This window comes from Acinonyx jubatus, chromosome X, assembly GCF_027475565.1.
Source record: "Acinonyx jubatus isolate Ajub_Pintada_27869175 chromosome X, VMU_Ajub_asm_v1.0, whole genome shotgun sequence".
Classification (NCBI taxonomy): Eukaryota; Metazoa; Chordata; class Mammalia; order Carnivora; family Felidae; genus Acinonyx; species Acinonyx jubatus.
The window spans coordinates 50,514,357-50,532,754 of record NC_069389.1 but is presented as its reverse complement, the minus strand read 5'-3'; the positions used below and the strand labels follow the sequence as shown (position 1 = coordinate 50,532,754).

Sequence of the window (18,398 nt, the reverse complement as noted above, 5' to 3'; positions counted from 1 at the left end):
CCTTAAGAGCCAAAAGATACTCCCCCTCCCTCAAAAGGGTGGGAGGATAGGGAGCCTCTTAAAACCTCACAGACCGGTTCTGATAAAGTCCTCACTCACCCCAGTGCAAAAGTACATTAAGGAAGCCCATAAGGCCGGTCAATTTCAGCTGTTTCCAGTTGTCAGGCAAAATGGGCAATACGTCCATGAAGGCCTTTCCAATAGTAAAAGAATTGCAAAAATCAGTTCAGCTGTATGTCCATCACAGCTCTTTTACAACCAGCATTAAATATATATATATATATATATATATATATGTATGTATGTATATATATTTGGTACTTATTCCATGTGCGCCTGGGACTGGGGCTCTCTTATGAACATCATTTTGACCCCAGCCCAATATGCTGTCTGTGCCCAAGAATTTCATGATGCTTGTGTGGCTCGTGCTGTGCAGCACTTTGACACTGCTGTTCTGGTGTCTTTTGAACAACTGTCCGGTATGGAGCAGTATTCCCAACCAAGGCAGCAAGCCCAGCTTCCAATCATTGTCAGTAAAACAATGCACTGAAATAGTGCGGTGTATTTTACACAGACCATCCCTAATATAGGGGACTCTAACTCTCTCTCTCACACAGTTTCTCCCTATACACTCCGGCTACTCTAACTATATGTAGGGGCCTCTCCCTCATTCGTTTCCTGGATTAATAACTATGATGACTGGAGCCAATTGTCTCTGGCTAGTCTACTTCAGGATGGAGATTTTAAGGAACATTCCCAAGCAGCTGCAGAAACTCCTTTTGTTTCGGGGAACTTCCCTGTCTTCTCTGGCCCGACATGGACTGCCTAATTCCACTAGTGGAAAACAAAACAAAACAAAACAAAACAATCCAAAAAACAAAAACAAAAACAAAATCAATATCTGTTCATCTATCTGAGATGACAGGCTTTAGGACCACATGAACTCTTTTCTCTGCTCTCTGTGCCTTTGTCTGCCTTCAGGCCTCTTGGAGGCACCTCACCTTTTCTGCCTTCCCTTCCTCCTCCTCCTGTTTCTGCACCATCTGGGGTGTGTCCTGCCTATCTGGCTCTTCAATGCCTCAGGTAGTATCAGCTCCTCCTCCTCACATTGTCAAAAAGCAAAAAAAAAAAAAAAAAAAAAAAAAAAAAAAACTGCTTAGACCTCAGATCTCCTCACTGGTTCCATGGGAAAAAAATGACAATGGTAAACTTTGAAGGGACACACATAAAATATTATTAAGATAGGCACGTCTTTTAAATTATAAAACTTTATTCTACTAAGGTTTACTAAAGGTCAAATAAGCTCATGTTATCTCTGATCCGATTTGTTAGCAAAGAGATGAATTAAAGTAATGGTTAACTTTGTCTCATAGTTTTCACAGGTAATTGTTAAAATAGCTTTCAGGGTCTTTGGTAACCTAAAACTTGAACAATTTTCTTAAATGATAGATTGAATTAAGTTCATCGGACATTTGAGCCTCTTGCAAGTCAAATGGAATGCTGAAGCATTGCTTATTAAACATAGGTTTATGCTTCTGACTTCTTATGGGAAAAAACCTAAAAATATTTAAACCCATTAAAAAACATGCTTTATGCTTAATGGATTCATAAGTCTACCACCTAAAAAATATTCTGATATAACAGACAGGTTACAATTGGCTACTAGTTAGTTTTCACTGGAGACTAAGGTTTCTAAGAGTTAAAATTCTGCTAATTGTAATTAAGGCTAATGGAAATAAGTAACTTTGTATAGAAAAAAGTGAGAGATATGTAAAAAAGATATAAAATTTAAAAAAAAATTTAAAGATAATAAATAAGTCAATAAATGAATATATAAATATGTTTATTTATAAATAATTATATAAGTATATTGATTTGTAAATAAACAAATATATAAATGTTTATAAATAAATGAATATATCAACATATTTATTTGTAAATAAATAAATATAGTTTTAACAAAAGGGTGAAACAACAGGACAACACGCCCTTTTAAGTTGTTTTACTTAAGCCTTGGTTGGAATCACACATTCCTTACAATCCACAATACCAAGCAAATGTAAAATGAGCACATAATATGTGCAAAACATGTTAAAAAAAAAAGGGGGGGGGGAGATACACCTGGCTGTCTGCATTACAACCTCAGCTCCTTCTTGACTGTGCTATGATTACTCTTAACTTTTTAAACCTGATTAGGGTTTATCTTATTTTGAAGAATGCCACCCAGTCCTTGAGTAATCCTCAAGGACTGGGTGGCATTCTTCAAAATAAGATAAACCCTCTCACCCTATGGTTCTATGCAAAACCCCCGAAGGGGGGCCCACACGGACTGGGCCCACTAAACTTCTCACCTGGGGTTGAGGATATGCTTATGTTCTTTCAGATTCTGAACCTCTGTGTATTCCCTCTCAGTTGGTGAAGCCTTACCATGGCATGGTGGAGACCCCCAGGATATCTTCCAATGAACCAGGACTTCCAGAGAATGACTCTGAGTGAGCAACCACTGCCCCCCTTTTTCAAGATGAAAGAAGCCTCTTCGTGGACTCTTCATCCTAAAGCCACTCCACAAATGCAAGTCCTTGCCCCTGACATAACATCGGGAAGCCTTAAATGCCTGTCTAGCCAGGCCATCATCCTCTTACAACACAATATGGCATATACCCCTAATTCACATCTGATGGCCATGATTTCTGTCATTCACAAAAATTCGGTATGTGTAAACCTGATTCTTCTCCTTGCCTTCAATTGTCCAGGCCAAGCTCAATATTCATATTGGGCTCATCTCCTTATCCCACCTCTATTTGCTGGCTTAACACTCCTAGCCTGGGGTATTCCTGTTAGCAATAATGACAGAGTTCATGGAAGGAGCCAATCTCAACCCGGCCTTCCAAACTGAGCAAGAGCATTGGCTTTATATGCCAAGACTTCAATGGTGGCTTCCTCCAGCGCCTCCTATGTGTGCTACTAAACTTAGCAACTTATCTGCTTGTTTCCAACAAAAAATCAACTGGCTTTTGCATGTACAGCCCAAAACCTCTACAAGGCCAGACAATGTTACCTTTTTCTCAGCCACAAGCTTTGATATACCTAAAAAACAAAAAACCAAACATATCTCACACTCCCAATGTTATAACTTGCTCTAATCTCAAATATTCAGACCACCCCTGGAATAATATTCCTTGGACAACCTGTTATGGAGAGACTGAACATAATCTTCACTGGGGTAATTGCACTATTATTGACAGGGGTCCTAGAGGACATCTTGAAACAAAATATTCAAATAAGACCATACCCTTTGAGCAGTCTAGTAGGAAGAATAGTTTTTGGAAAGATGGAGGCTTGTCTGGCCCTCTAATTTCTTCGCATAAAGGGAAATTAAAAGGACCTTGACTTGTTAATCTTTGGAAGCTAGGCCTTCCCTTCTTCACTCTTACTATTAGCCACAGTGAAATGTATGCAAATCAACATATTAACATAACTTGGGCCTCCCTGCACAACAATCAATTTGCATAGACCACCATTTGTGTCCCTTCTCCCTATGTTCTCTTTGCTACCTCCACTTTACAGATCCAACAACTAGAAAATAATTATAATATCTCTTCCTCCCAGGGCTGGTTTTTGTCCTGCATAAGTAATGATAGCATCACCCAATTAAATATCTCCTCTTTATTAGTACTTAGTGCGTCTCAGCCTGGTTTCCTGTTAATAGCCCTGAGCCCTATATGCATCTTCAGGACTAGGCACGCTTTCCAAGCTTGTTCACCTCAGTGACGCCTCTCATACCCTCCAGTGACTCCCCAGCCTGTCCTCACAACACACTTGTTGTTTTCACTATTACAGTTCGTGCCCCCCCCCCTCACTTTTATTTTCACATGTCTTGTCTTTCATATCTTTGTTCATCTCCCCACCAAACTGTGAAGACCCGGCAGGCAGGGGCCACTTTGTCATTGTAAGCCTTGCACTTATGTCCACCAGATCCCCAAGCACAAGGTGAGTGCTTGGAGCAGTTACTGAATGAATAAATAGAAGGACCGTGGGGCCCTCCGTCCAGATTTTGACCGGCTTACTCTGTGGAGATAACTGCTAGTAATGGGAGATTCCTGTTGTATCTGAGGCAGGGGAAATCAAGAACGACCTCTGCATGACCTTTCTCTTGTTCCATTCCCCCAGCAAACCTCAGTGGGTACCACTGACACAGGAGGCTGCCTGTTCCCTGGTGTCCAGCACTAGCACTGGAGCCACAGGCATGAAAACCCCCAAACAAAATTAGCACCTTTATGTGGCTGACATGAAGGCAGTGGCCCTTTAAGTTCCCTGGGTAAAACTCAGGACCCACAGGCTCCAGGGCTGTGCCAGGGATCTCAGGCTTCTGCCATTCCCCTTTGTCTGTCCATCTCCAGTGTATACTCTTGACTCATGAGGCATCCTCCCATCAGCCCAGGCAATAACCGCCTTATTTCCAAATGAAGAGCCTGGGGGCCCAACATGGACTGGTATTGTACTTGGACTCTAGACTCAGTGTTCAGTGCTCTGACATGTCCTTCCCTGTCCCAAATCCTCACCACCCCAAGTCCCCAAGCCTCTCTAAGGCTCTAAAAGGCTTCCAGAATGTATCAAGCACTTCTCTAGTATCTCAGAACACAGTGAGTCATTGATGGAGAACCAAGGCCAGTTGACACTTTATGATTATATGGAACTCTGGAGAAACCCACTGGTAACACAACACTATATGGGAAAACACTGAACCCTTTTCTCCTGTATCTATTGTATAAACTAGGAGGAGTTAGCTCATCATAATTTCAGGTGCCCACAGAGTTGGGGTAAAGGACCCCAGGCCTTTCCTCTGGAGGCGGGGCCAAGGATGGCCCTGGGTCCAGCAGAAACCTACAAACTTCAAGAATTCCACGCCCATCATTGGGCCTTTGTGCATGCAGCTATGAAAATGGATGCTGTTGCCCCATGGCAGAGCTCTCTCCAACCTCTTTCTTCTTTCCCTGTTGTCACTTCCCCAGTGTCCACTCTTTCTTGAACATACCTTCAGAGTGTATGTGCCAGTGTACATGTGAGGAATTGGATAGCAAAATGACCCCAAATGGACAGCAAGTGCTAGCATGATTCGTCCCAGAATATTAGAGTCTCTCCTTTCTAAAGCAAACATGATTGGAGGGGTTTGAGCCATTGCCTAAAACGGCAGAGCCCAGCCTTCTCCTCTGGACTCTTCCCACCTCCTGTGATCTGGGCCAGTCCTAGTCTCTTGATCAGATCAGTCACCCCATTGTACAGTGAGAGCTTAGGTACATAACCACAAAAGCCAGTTCTCCAGAGGATGTGACGTCACGTTCCATTAATACTGGGTAGGATGTCAGGTGGGGAGTGCTCAGGCATGCCTGTATACTAAGTATTCCAGTTTACTTTATACAAGCATAAAAACCTGCATAAAACAGGCAAATGTGTGGAGCCAGTGAAGAAAAATCAGGTCTGTGTCCACCACCAGGTACGCAGGACATCACTAACTCAGCAGTGCATGAGTGTGCTCCCTTGCCTTATGAGGCATGGTAATGCAGCAAATACTGCTCAGGAAATAGGTCTTCAGCAACCACCCCACCCCTGTACCACCTACTGTTCCCAGTAGAAAGGGCATGGATATCAACCAGGCAGAAACACTAGGTCTCTGAATCATGTAGACTAGTTCCACTCCTGCCTCTGCTGCTAGTCATACAGAGATCTGTCCTTCAGAAGGACATAGATCCTTTCCAAAGCCACACAGTGTTCCAAAGGTAAAGTTCTTGCTTTGGTTAAGGTGATATTTGGGTCCCTGTGGTAGATGTCTAAGAAACAGGATACAGATGTGTTTCTTTTTCATAGACATGAAACCTGGACGTGGCTAGTCTATACCTGATTATGGATTGTCCACCGTGGCAGATCACATACCATTGATCTCCCTGCTCTAACATCTTAGTATATGATTTCCTTTCTAAAAATTTTTAAAAAGTAGAATCTATACTTCATGCATTATGCTATGGATAGAACACCAAGTTCTTTACATAAAAATTAATTGGCCCTGAAAAAATTTCATTAATTATAAAATAAATTCAGAGGAACTAGAACCTGTACATTGAGCTATAGTGTTTTAAATTGATCAAGTAATTGAAATGTTTTATTACTTTTCCCTGAAAGACACTTTATCCACAAACATCCTATGTTGGTATATTTCTGACTCTGATGTTTATGAAGCACAGCACCAAAACAAAATTGTTCATGTGTGTGAGCAGAGTTCTCCAAGATAAAAGGTCTGAGTCAGGAGAGCAGCGTCAAAATGGAGGTGTAAAATTAGCAAGACCAAATCATCTGCTCATTTTTTCCTATTTTTTCCCAAATTTTTATTTAAATTCTCATTAGCTAACATACAGTGCAATATTGGTTTCAGGATTAGAATTCAGTGATTCTTCACTGACAGACAACACCCCTGGCTCATCATAACAAGTGCCCACCTCAATATTCATCACCCATCTATCCCCCACCCACCCAGAAAGATAAATCAATGAATCTATCCCATTGACAATTGCACCAAAGATACTTTGTAAGATACTTAGAAATCAGCCCAACCAAAGAGGTACAAGATGTGTACTCTGAAAACTTATGAAGGAAATGGGAGAGGACACAAAGAAATGGGAAAACATCCCATGCCCATGGTTTGGAAGTACAAACATTGTTAAAATGTCTGTACTACTCAAAGCAATCTACACATTTGACGCAAACCCTATCAAAATACCACCGACATCTTTCACAAAACGAATGATCCTAAAATTTGTATGGAATTACAAAAGAACCCAAGTAGCGAAAGCAATCCTGAAAAAGTAAAGCAAAGCCGGAGGCATCATTTTGAACATATTCCAAAGAGCACTTAAAAGAAACAAACAAACAAAAAAAAAAAAAAAAAAAAAAAAAGAAAAGAAAACGAAAGAAAAAAAAGAACCCTAATGGTTTATTGTGACCCTACTGACTTATTCCAAGAATGCTTGCTTTTATTTTGTCTTTATGCTTATAGTTCAGCACGAATAGAATAAAATCAAATGTTTCCACTCAGATATTTAGGATAAGTGAAGAAAAACATGAAAGCAGAATGTGTTGTCATGAAGTTTCAATGTTTCTTTATGACATTTCCTAATCAGAAGTGTTTCAAAATATTCAAACTCCTCACTTATAGGTGATACTTAATAGAATTTGACAAAATGCAGGAACCACAAATGGCAGGCTGTCTTTCAAGCGAATTTAGATATTTCTGTATTTGTGTCAGATATCAGATACCTGTTCAGAGATCACACAGACTTACTCAAACCTCAACCTCTGAAAGGCTTCCCACTTTAGTCATATATGTTATCATAATGTCTATATAGCCAAAGAAATAAAAACAAAGAGTGATGTGCCCCTATGTGTTTAATACAATCCAAAGACAGGTATCACGCTGCAAAGCAATCAGGTTAGATGTTAAATAGAGTATAGAATGTAAAACCCCGATGCACTTCAATACAGGTGGTGCTGGAAAGAGCCCCACTCACTTTGGTGGCAAAAAGAGACTGAGATCGGGGGTTGGAGTCAGGACTGACTGGTCTGTCCTCAGACAGTGACAAGAAACTCTAGGTGAGCTCCCACTCTGGTGGTGTGCTACGACACAGCAATTCGTTTTTGATGTTGGGGAAGAAAGGTTGTCCTTCTGTTACTTAGAATTCAGTGCTTGGCAGGATTGTGTTGGCCCAGATGGTCACTTCCTGCTCTCTACCAACCTTCTGGAATGCCTGCGCTTCCTACATTCTGAGACCCTAACGGTTTATCCACACAAAGTCCATGCCTTGAAGAAGTGAGGATAGAAAAAATAAACTGCATAACTAAAAGTCAGAGCCCATTTCCACGGACTTGGGTTTCAGCCAGGAGCCAGACAAGAGCCCCTAAATCAGCACTGCTCTATCGCTGAAGGAAATGAGTGGAAAATAGTGATAGCCTTTTTGCACACAGGGCTCCTAAGTGTAGCTAATGGATGTTCCCCTTAGACCTGGCCCACTGATGTTGGTGATGGCACCAACCTTGCCCAGGGAAAAGTGCTGGTGACTTCATTTGAAGCTTTATACCATTTTCATTGGAGATGAAGACATTTGGCCCTCCGTGCATCCTTTCAGATTCCCTTACTCTTTCATTAATGAGGATTTTATTAGGGGACATTCACAGACATCATCTGGGAGAATTTTCTGATGTAAATCATGGAGTTGTGACTAGTTCCCAGTAATCTTGGATAGCCTGGGCAATATGAGTTCATGGAGCTCCTCTACAAGACCTACCTTGGCAAAAGATGTCATAGGGCATTGGAAACTGTTCAGTGCAAGAGGGTTGCATGTGTACAGGGTCAGATGATGTTGGGAAGGATCCTATCTCATTTCTGGAGCAAGGGCCTAGGGTCAAATTCAGGAGCTACAGGGCCGTCCCTCAGACAGCGCCCAGTCCTTCCCGGGGAGCCTGCACTCACACCGTGTGCATCACATAACAATTATTTTCTGATATGGAAAAGGAAAGGTAGACCTCCTGCCAGTAAGAACTCTCTGTTTGGCTGGTTTCTGTTGGCATGGGACCATTGCCCTTCTCTCTATCCACCCTTTTCAGGAAAGCCTGAGCTCCCTACCTCCTGAGACACTCAGCGTTCCTGCATGTAAAGTCCATTCACCGAGCAGGTTAGGGCACAAAGATGCTCAAAGACTAAAGTACCAGAGCCCAGATCTGCCGACTTTCCAGGGGCAAGAGCCTACCTTGTGAGTCACAACTGCCTCTGTCCACAGATGGGAAGGGCTTGAAATCTGGCGATAGCTAGACACATTCCTGACCTTATTGATGTTGGGGTGCTTGATGTTGCCCACAGGACTCCCTGGTATATCTAGTGGATGTTCCATTTCTCTTCAGGCCACAGGTCTTTTTTACTCCTTGGACAACAAACTTGCCCAGGGAATTGTGCTAGTAACGTTATCTACAGTTTCATTCTGTTCTCATCGGAGATGAAGCACTTTAGCCCTCAGTGTATCCTCTTCAATTCCCTTACACTTATGCTAACCGTGTGTTCACTGGAAGACATTCCATGCCGGAGTCTGGCAGCCTTTTTCTCCAATTTTATTTGTGGAGTCTTGCCAAATTCCCATCAATTTGGAATAGCTTGAGGAACAAGTGCCCTTGGGGTGTCTGCCAGATCTAACTTGGAAGAAGAGGTATTGGGGACTCGAATGTGTTAAGCACAAGAGGATTGCTTGTGGGTAGGGGCAGGTGGTATTGGGAGACAGTTGGCCTCACTTCTTTGGCAAAAGCTGATGGAGTTGTGGCCTTCAGGGCCACAGCCAGTAGTAAAAATAAAAGTCATACAGATAGGGTTGATTATTATTTTTTTAATATAATTTATTGTCAAATTGGCTTACATACAACACCCAGTGCTCATCCCAACAAGTGTCCTCCTCAATGCACATCACCCATTTTCCCTCTCCCCCACCCCCCCATTCACCCTCAGTTTGTTCTCTGTATTTAAGGGTCTCTTGTGGTTTGCCTCCCTCCCTCTCTGTTTGTAACTATTGTTTCCCCTTCCCTTCCCCCATGGTCTTCTGTTAAGCTTCTCAAGAACCATGTATGAGTGAAAACACATCATATCTGTCCTTCTCTGACTGACATGTCACTCAGCATAATACCTTCCAGTTCCATCCACGTTGCTGCAAATGGTATGATTCCATGCTTTCTCATTGCAGATAGGGCCGATTAACTCCCAGTGAGCATACATGAAGGTTGTTTTCTACCCCCAAAACAACTGATTTCTGATATCAAGGAAAACATGTTGCCCTCCTAGAAACTTGGGGCATCGAAGTCTGATGTTTGTGCAGTGACTATTACTATGCTCTCTGCCCCCGCCATAGACTGCCTGAACATCCTGCTTTCTGAGACTCTAAGGGATCCTGCATGCCCAGTCATTTCGCCATCAGGTGAAGGTAGAAAGAAACAACTCAAAAAACTAAGCAAAATCAGAACCCAGTCCCACAGACGTGGGCATCAGCCCGTACTGAGACTCTGTGCTCCAAGTCACCACTGCTTTTACTGATATGCCCCGATTCGAGAGAACCCCCAAAAACTGTTGTATCCACGCGACTCCTGGAACAGAATGCTACGGGCACCAGTGACAGTTGCAACAAAGTTTATTACAATGAGAGGCAAGGCCTCTTGATAAGAGTGTGGCCCCGAACAGCCGGGGTACAGAGTTTTTAAAGCCGATCACATCGTTTTATCATTATCTGGGAACAGAACAGATAAACAGTTTCCAGATGAGTTAGAAACAGTTGCCAGATGAGTCAGAAACAGTTATCGAATGAGGTGATTATTTTAGACTTTCTGCCGCTAAGTTGCAACCAGTGGATCTCCTTGACCTTGTCTCTGATGCTCTTTTTTGAGGTGTTGTTTCCTTCATTGGTAAAGCCTGATTCACAAGAGTATGAAGTATGATTTACAAGAATAAAAGCAAGGTTGTTATCTTTTGACTTTCAGTGTCAGAACAAAGTTGTTATCTTTCAAGCTAAGCGTTAGCCCTACAGTACAATTTAACCCTTACAAAACAAACCACCAGAGTCCAGAATCAAAGCCAAGCGGCAAGGGTCGTTTATTGCAGGTTCGAACCGGGTCCTCCGCGCACTCGTTGCCGGTGACGCTAAGAGGCCCCGAGTAAGGATCTTACAGCTTCTTTTATAGACAGGCACAAACAAGTTAGGGTTATTTTTTAGAGGTTACAGAGCTGTTGTTGGTTAACATTTAAATTTGAACGCTCAGCAGATCTTGATTGGTTCCCACCTTTATTTCAAACCATTCAGCAGAACTTGATTGGTTCCCGCCTTTATGTCAGACTACAACCGGGCACGCCCTGGCTGGTTTCGGGAAGGGGGGGGGGGAAGGGGGGAGGTCTTTTCTTTGCAGTTGTGAGTACACCTGGTAATTTTTCTCTTAAGTCTCTCATTCCCCCCTCTCTTTGGTGCCTTAAGAGCCAATCTTGGATCTTTATGTGTCTGACTCAATTGTTTCGGTAGTGACGGGTTGGTATTGGGTCCTAAGGACAATCAGTTGGATCGTGTTAACTCGGTCTTTGATAAAGGCAACTAGTTTATTAATAATATAAGGCCCGAGGGTGAGGAGGAGAAGGAGGAGTATAAGGGGCCCAGCTAGAGCAGAAAGCAGGGTGGCTAGCCATGGGGACTGATTGAACCAAGACTCAAACCAGCCTTGTTGTTGTTCTCGTTCACGCCTCCGTTTGGCCAGGCCTTCTCTAACTTTAGCCACGGACTCTCGGACTACTCCGGTGTGGTCAGCATTAAAACAACATTCTTCTCTTAAGGCTGCACATAAACCTCCCTGTTGGAGGAAGACTAGATCTAGCCCCCTTCGGTTCTGTAGGACCACTTCAGAAAGGGAGGTCAGAGATTTTTCGAGGTGCGAGATCGAGTCCTCAAGTCTGGCTATATCCTCTATCAATGGCTGCCCTTAGGCTATCGAACCCTTGGTGCTGGATGGCTAGTGATGAGATCCCTGTTCCTGCCCCTATGGCACCAAGGCCAAATAAGGTGGCCAAGGTTATGGTCGTAAAGGGTTCCCGTTTTGTTCTTATTGACTCTCTTGCTTCCATCCCTTCTGTCCACAGATCATATACAACATTTTCTCGGTGGTAAATAACCCTTGGAAATATTAATATCATGATACAATATTCGGGTGACAAATTAAAAACATCCCTGCTAACACATGGGGTGAGCCCTGTCTTAGAACAAATCCACCAACTGTCAGGAGCTGGAATCATCCATTTAGATTCACCCATAGAGTAATTAGTCTGGGCACAGAGCTGGATATGGCTAGAGGGGACCTTTCCTATACAAGTCCCATTGCCAGTGACCGCTTGCAGTGTGAGGTGGGGGCCCTTTCGATTCCACTTGCAAGCTGCTGGCGACTCTTCTTCTGACTGTGAAAAAGGGGCAGCTAGACCTATGGCTTCGTAGAAGGGGGGTTTTATATCATAACATAGCCAGCAGGCCCTTGTTGCCTCAGGGTCCGATCGGTTTAAGGCCTCATACGCTGCTGTTAGCAATTTCCATAGGGAGTCTATACCTTCTGGGATAGGCTCGTCTCTTTTTTTTTTTTTTTTTTTTCTAATACCTGATTTGGCCCTACCGGTAGTACAAGAGGGGAGACTTTTAATTTTATTTGAATGGCAGTCCCAAAGAGGGGATATTGATATAAGTAGAGTCCCCAAGTGAGTCCTAAGACCCACCGCCTGTCCTTTTTCCCCTCCTCTGTAAATCTCACACGAATAAGGTTACAGTTTTCATCATACCTGGTGCGGGTACATGGTTGGACATAGGACATTTCAATAAATTGGGGTTTTACTTCCCACTTCCATTCCCCATCATTGGAGGTGACACAACTCCAGGCTGCGCAAGAGAGGTTTTCAAACCCTCCACATGTGTGCCTCATTGCCCCCGTCCTAAATCCCGGACATGCATAAAATCCATTTCTACTTATTGATACCCTCTTTTGCAGTTGCCTCCATTTACCTCCTTCCATTTCTTTTAATGGACTAATTTTTTCTAAATTAAAATATAAATCTGGCCACCAGGTATTTAATGGGGCAGTTCCTAGGGTTTTGTTGTAGACTTCATGAGTCTCTAAATTAGTAATTTCCCATGTCAAATTATAGGGATCGTGGGGGTTTGAATTTACAGACAGAATTTGCAGAACAATCAAGAGAAGGGCAAGCACCATAGTTACGGCTCAGTCCGTTGACGGCGTAGGGTCAGTTTTAAAGGATTGTCCTTAGTCCGATCAACAGTCCAGGTTGTCTTTGAAGGTCCCATGAGGTCTGAGAACGGGTCCACTGGTTTGGCGTGGGCGAAATGGATCCAGGTGGCGATTCCGTCTACTTTGATGGCAGTAGGCGTTGTCAGGATGACCTGGAAGGGTCCTTTCCACCTGGGCTCCAGAGTTCCCTGCCGATGACGTTTGACGAGGACCCAATCCCCTGGCCGGAATTGATGTGGAATAGGCGGGGGTCCAGTCTCATAGAGTTCCTTTAATTTGGGCCATACATCTTCATGGACCCTCTGCAAGGCTTGTAGGGAGAACAAGAATTCAAGACTATTATCGTTCTCAGCTTTGACAAGGTTATCTTTTAGGTTAGGGATGATGGGGGGTGGTCTACCATGTATTATTTCATAGGGTGTGAGTCCCAGTTTGTATGGGGAATTACGCACCCTGAACAGAGCGTAGGGGAGAAGGACCACCCAATTAGCGCCAGTCTCCATGGTCAATTTTGTTAGGGTCTCCTTTAAGGTTCTGTTCATTCTCTCTACCTGTCCTGAGCTTTGGGGTCGGTATGCACAATGTAATTTCCAATCAGCCCCAAGTATGGAAGCCAGTCCCTGACTTACCTTAGAGACGAATGCAGGTCCATTGTCTGACCCTATCATTACTAGAAAACCATACCTGGGCAGGATTTCTCCTAGGATCTTTTTGGCTACAATCTGCGCCATTTCATTCTTGGTTGGAAAGGCTTCAGTCCATCCTGAAAAGGTATCTACAAAAACTAGCAAGTACGTATATCCATATTTTCCTGGTTTTACCTCAGTGAAATCTACTTCCCAATAGGTCCCCGGTCTGCTCCCTCTTTGTCTTACCCCTGTTGTCTGAGGATTGCTACTCGCATTGTTGAGTTGGCACACTGTACATTTAGTGACTACTTGATCGACCTTATCAGAGACATTTCTGATCTTTAGTCCAGTCTGTCTCAGTAAGTCCAACATTCGCCGGGAACCTAAGTGGGTGCTGCGATGGATCTGCTCTAGAACTTGCCATCCTAGTTTATCTGGGAGTATAATGCTGCTTTTAGAGTCTCTCCACCAGCCATCTTTGATTCGGGTCATAGGAAGTTTACTCATCCATTGAATGTCGCTTTCTGAATACTCAGGGCTGGGGGGCAATTCCCGGGGTCCGGGGTCTGGCAGCTGTAGGGTCAGCAATTGCGCTGGGGGCCAAGCTATGTTTTTTGCGGTCTGACCGGCCAAATTGTTGCCCCGGGAAATTGGGTCGGTTGTCTTCTGGTGTCCTGGGCAATGCACAATCGTTAGCTTTTTGGGTTCCCATAAGGCTGCTAGCAGGGCTAGAATCTCTTCTTTATTTCTGATGTCTTTCCCTTCAGCTGTGAGGAGCCCCCGTTCTCTGTATATCGCCCCATGTACACGAGCGGTGGCGAAGGCATATCGGCTATCAGTGTACACGGTTAGCTTGCGGTCTCTTCCTAACTTTAGGGCCTGGGTTAAGGCTATTAGCTCAGCCTTCTGGGCCGAGGTTCCAGCGGGTAGAGCTTCTGCCCACACTACCTCGGTCTCTGAAGTCACGGCCGCCCCCACATACCTTTGTCCTTGGTGAACGAAGCTGCTTCCGTCAGTAAACCAGATGGCGTCTGCGTCCGACAATGGCTGATCCTGCAAGTCCTCCCGGACCCCATAAACTTGAGCCAGTATGTCGGCGCAGTCATGAAGTGGGGTTCCCATGTCTGGGTCTGGCAGCAGTGATGCTGGGTTCAGGGCCGTTGGGGGGGTGAAGATGACCCTGAGGGGATTCAACAGCAGTCCCTGGTAATGAGTGAGTCAGGCATTGCTCAGCCATCGGTCAGGCGGCTGCTTGAGGATGCCCTCGATGGCATGCAGGGCGGTGACTTGTAGCTCTTGGCCCATGGTCAGCTTATCAGCGTCCTTTACCATTAGGGCAGCAGCTGCAATCATCCGGAGACAGGGTGGCCATCCGGCGGCCACTGGATCTAGCTTTTTAGACAGATCGGCTACTGGCCTGCGCCAAGGGCCTAAATGCTGAGTTAGCACCGCCTTAGCTATGCCTCAGTTTTCATCTACATATAGGTGGAAGGGTTTGGAGACATCGGGGAGTCCCAGGGCAGGTGCTGATAGCAGAGCAGTTTTGATTTGTTGGAAGGCCTGTTCGGCTTCTTCAGTCCAACTAAAGGGCTGTTGATCTTTTGTTGCCTGGTATAAAGGTTTTGCTAATTCAGCAAACCCTGGTATCCATAGTCTGCAGAACCCAGCCGACCCTAGGAATTCCCTCACCTGTCGTGGTGTCTGCGGTCTGGGAATACGAAGGACAGTCTCCTTCTGGGCATCCGTTAGCCAGCGTTGCCCCCCTCTCAGTAAGTAACCCAGGTAAGTTACCTCTGACTTGCAGATCTGAGCCTTCTTTGCTGAGGCGCGGTAGCCTAAGGTTCCCAGAGTTCGCAGGAGACCTTCGGTTCCCTGGATGCAGGTTTCGGGTGTCTCGGCAGCTATTAAGAGATCATCAACATACTGTAGGAGAGTTATATTAGGGTGTTGTTGTCTGTACTCACTTAAATCTTCGTGTAGAGCCTCGTCGAACAGGGTTGGAGAGTTCTTGAATCCTTGTGGCAGCCGGGTCCAAGTGAGCTGGCCATTTATGCCCCTGTCTGGATCTGTCCACTCGAATGCAGTTTGTGCACGGGCAGCAGGGGGGTATTCCATGCTGAGTGACAGGTGCGTAGGACCCCGAAGTCAAGGAGGCGGCGGATGTGCGGTGTGATGCCATTTTTGGCTTCCGTGGGCATAGGTTATTGGCGCACGCGGACGGGGTCCGTCCCGGGCTTGACCTCTATAAATAGGGCTGGGTGATGTTTTGCTAACCCCATACCACCCGTTTCTGCCCACGCGTCTGGGAAGCGTTGAAGCCAGGGCTCGATGTCCTGATCCAGAGGAGTGGGTTCCTGATGGAGCCGATATTCATCTTCTAGTTTCACAGTGAGTACAGATATGGGTTGGTTGTGGAAGTCAGTCACTGTGGGCCCCCCCGGTTGGAAATGAATTTGGGCCCCCATTTTGGTAAGCAAATCCCTCCCCAACAGGGGCCAGGGGCTGTCGGGAATGACCAGGAAGGAGTGGGTTACCTTCCCAGTTCCTAAGTCCACAGTCCTCTGAGTTGTCCAGGGGTACTTCTTTATTCCGGTGGCCCCTTGTACCCAGGATGATTTTTCAGATACTTTTCCATGGGGCTTGACCAGAACTGAGTGCTGTGCCCCGGTACCAACTAGGCACTGGACCGGGGTCCCCTCCACTTGCAATATTACCCTAGGTTCGGGGAGGGGATCCGAACCCCGTCCTCCCTATTCTGTATCTTGGGTAAACAGTATGGGGGCTATTTTAGGCTGCCATTGCCCTTGGCTGGGGCGGGGTTGTTTCTTCTTGGGGCATTCTCGTATCCAATGGCCTTTTTCTTTACAATAGGCGCATTGACCTTTATCTAAGTGCCGCCTGGGAGGGTGTATTGTTTGAATGCCTTCTGGGGGTGGCTGTTCTTTCTGGACTATAGCGGCCAGGACTTTAGTCATTTTCTCTGTGGCTTTGATCTGTCTCTCTTCTGGGGCATCCCTGTTGTTGTAGACCCGTTGTGCTATACGGAGCAGATCCTGGATCTGTTTACCTTCTAAATCCTCTAGGCTTTGGAGTTTTTTTTTAATGTCAGGAGCTGCTTGATTTACAAAGGACATAACGACAGCAGCCTGGTTTTCAGGGACTTCTGGATCCATGGGAGTAAACTGCCTAAAGTCTTCCATTAATCTCTCTAAGTAAGCAGCTGGACTCTCTGCCTTTCCCTGTACGACCGAATATACCTTAGTCAAATTGGTGGGCTTGCGAACTGCAGCCCGGAGACCCGCCATCAGAGTCTGGCGATAAATGAGTAGCCTTCCCCTACCTTCTGCCGTGTTGTAGTCCCATTCGTCCTGTGGAGGTCTGGTTAGGGGGAAAGCTGCATTAATGAGGTCAGGGTTAGATGTCGGCCGACGGTCGTCTCCGGGAACCAGGTTTCTTGCTTCTAATTGGATCCTCTCTCGCTCCTCTGTGGTGAACAGGATGCGGAGGAGCTGCTGACAGTCATCCCAGGTGGGCTGGTGGGTGAACATGACACTGTCTAAAAGAGCTATTAGATCTTTAGGGTTATCAGAGAATCGAGCGCTCTGCATTTTCCAGTTGTAAAGGTCACTAGTGGAAAAGGGCCAATACTGGAGTCGGGGGTTGCCTGTTTCATCGGGGGGTCCTATTTCCCGCAGGGGTAGGGCCACAGTGGAGTCAGGGAGGCGAGGGTTTGGCTCACGCTGGGTGCGCCCACGGGTTCGGCCGGCTGGCCCCCCGCGGTTGGTTTCATTTTCAGTGGGGCTCAGCACAGCTGCTGCCTCCCGTCCTCCTGGTTCCCCTAGGGGGGCAACTAGCGGGGCGACTGGTGGGGCGGCTGCCGCGGGCAGGGCCTGGGGTGCCAGGGGAGGGGGATGATAGGGTGGAGGGTCTAGGGATAGTAGGTCCTGACTATCGGGCAATATGGGATACAAGGGCGCGGCTGGCGTCCTTGATTTTGGGGGACCTGCAGGCTGCATGGCAAGGACCTTACATGTTCCCGAGGATAGGAAGGGGGCCAACCAAGGGGGTGGATTTTCCACTAAACTCCGCCATACAAGAATGTAGGGAATTTGATCCGGGTGTCCCTCGCAACCCGGTAGAAAAATCTTTGATTTCACCTTAGCAATTATAGGGAGGCAGAAAGTTCCTTCGGTTGGCCATCCAACGCCGAAGGTTGGCCATTCGGAGCGGCAGAGGGTTATTAATTTTCCCCGCCGGATGTCTAAACTCAAATTCTGTCCTCTGGTTTTAACATCCCTGAAGTTAGCAACGAGGAGAGAAAGGGGAGTGCTTTGAGATTGGCCCATCTGTATCCTGGAGGTGGAGGAAAGGATTAAAAGGAGAAACAGTAAAGTTATGAGGATTTCTGGCTGGGCCAGGCCAGGTCGCCTGTGAAAGAGAAGGAGTTTAACACTTAAAAATTATAGAATAGAGAACACAACACTTAGATCGCTAGTGCGTTTCGGGTGTTTGCCACCCGAACAGAAAAATTCCGATGGGCCCAAAAAGGTGCCCCAGACGGGTGCCAGTGGACGTCTCCTACTGGACCCGACCGACTGCCCTATAGCGCGTCCGCCTGGGCCGTGTCAGTCACCGATACAGATCCCACGCGGGAGAGCCAGAAACGAACAGACAAACAGAAACGGACAGAGCCAGAAACGAACAAACAGAAACGGACAGATCCGGCTCACTCACCGATCAGTCTCAGGGACGACCCATTGACTTGGGGTCTGGTGGGTTTGGGGGGATCCCAGGGGAGCCCCCAGATGATATGCCCCGATTCGAGAGACCCCCCCCGAAAACAAACCACCAGAGTCCAGAATCAAAGCCAAGCGGCAAGGGTCGTTTATTGCAGGTTCGAACCCGGTCCTCCGCGCACTCGTT

At 45.9% G+C, this 18,398-nt stretch overlaps 1 protein-coding gene across 6 annotated transcripts; it reads right to left on the bottom strand.

Moving 5' to 3' along the window:
* Positions 1-10,998: 10,998 nt before the first annotated feature.
* LOC128311604 (uncharacterized) lies at positions 10,999-18,146 on the bottom strand. Of its 6 annotated transcripts, XM_053202395.1 has the most exons (6): positions 17,633-18,146; positions 16,816-17,008; positions 15,267-15,376; positions 14,458-14,678; positions 13,476-13,609; positions 11,000-13,156 (listed from the first exon to the last, which is right to left on the bottom strand). In XM_053202395.1, exons 1-5 carry the CDS (start codon positions 17,819-17,821, stop codon positions 13,600-13,602), a joined length of 723 nt encoding a protein of 240 aa, XP_053058370.1. In that variant the 5' UTR covers positions 17,822-18,146; the 3' UTR covers positions 11,000-13,156; positions 13,476-13,599. The 6 variants fall into 6 exon arrangements, with proteins under 6 accessions (XP_053058365.1, XP_053058370.1, XP_053058369.1 ...); XM_053202390.1 differs by having other exon boundaries at positions 10,999-13,156; positions 13,476-14,678; XM_053202392.1 differs by having other exon boundaries at positions 11,002-13,156; positions 13,476-14,655.
* Positions 18,147-18,398: the final 252 nt, after the last annotated feature.

What these genes read in the sequence shown, in the direction of transcription:
- LOC128311604 (XM_053202390.1), bottom strand. Translation starts at nt 17,821, where the DNA reads ATGGGCCAATCTCAAAGCACTCCCCTTTCTCTCCTCGTTGCTAACTTC. An exon ending in GGACTACAACACGGCAGAAG is followed by an intron (nt 15,377 to 16,815) that starts GTAGGGGAAGGC and finishes ATCTCTTAATAG; the next exon opens with CTGCCGAGACACCCGAAACC. An exon ending in GACCTGCATTCGTCTCTAAG is followed by an intron (nt 13,157 to 13,475) that starts GTAAGTCAGGGA and finishes TCTCCCTACAAG; the next exon opens with CCTTGCAGAGGGTCCATGAA.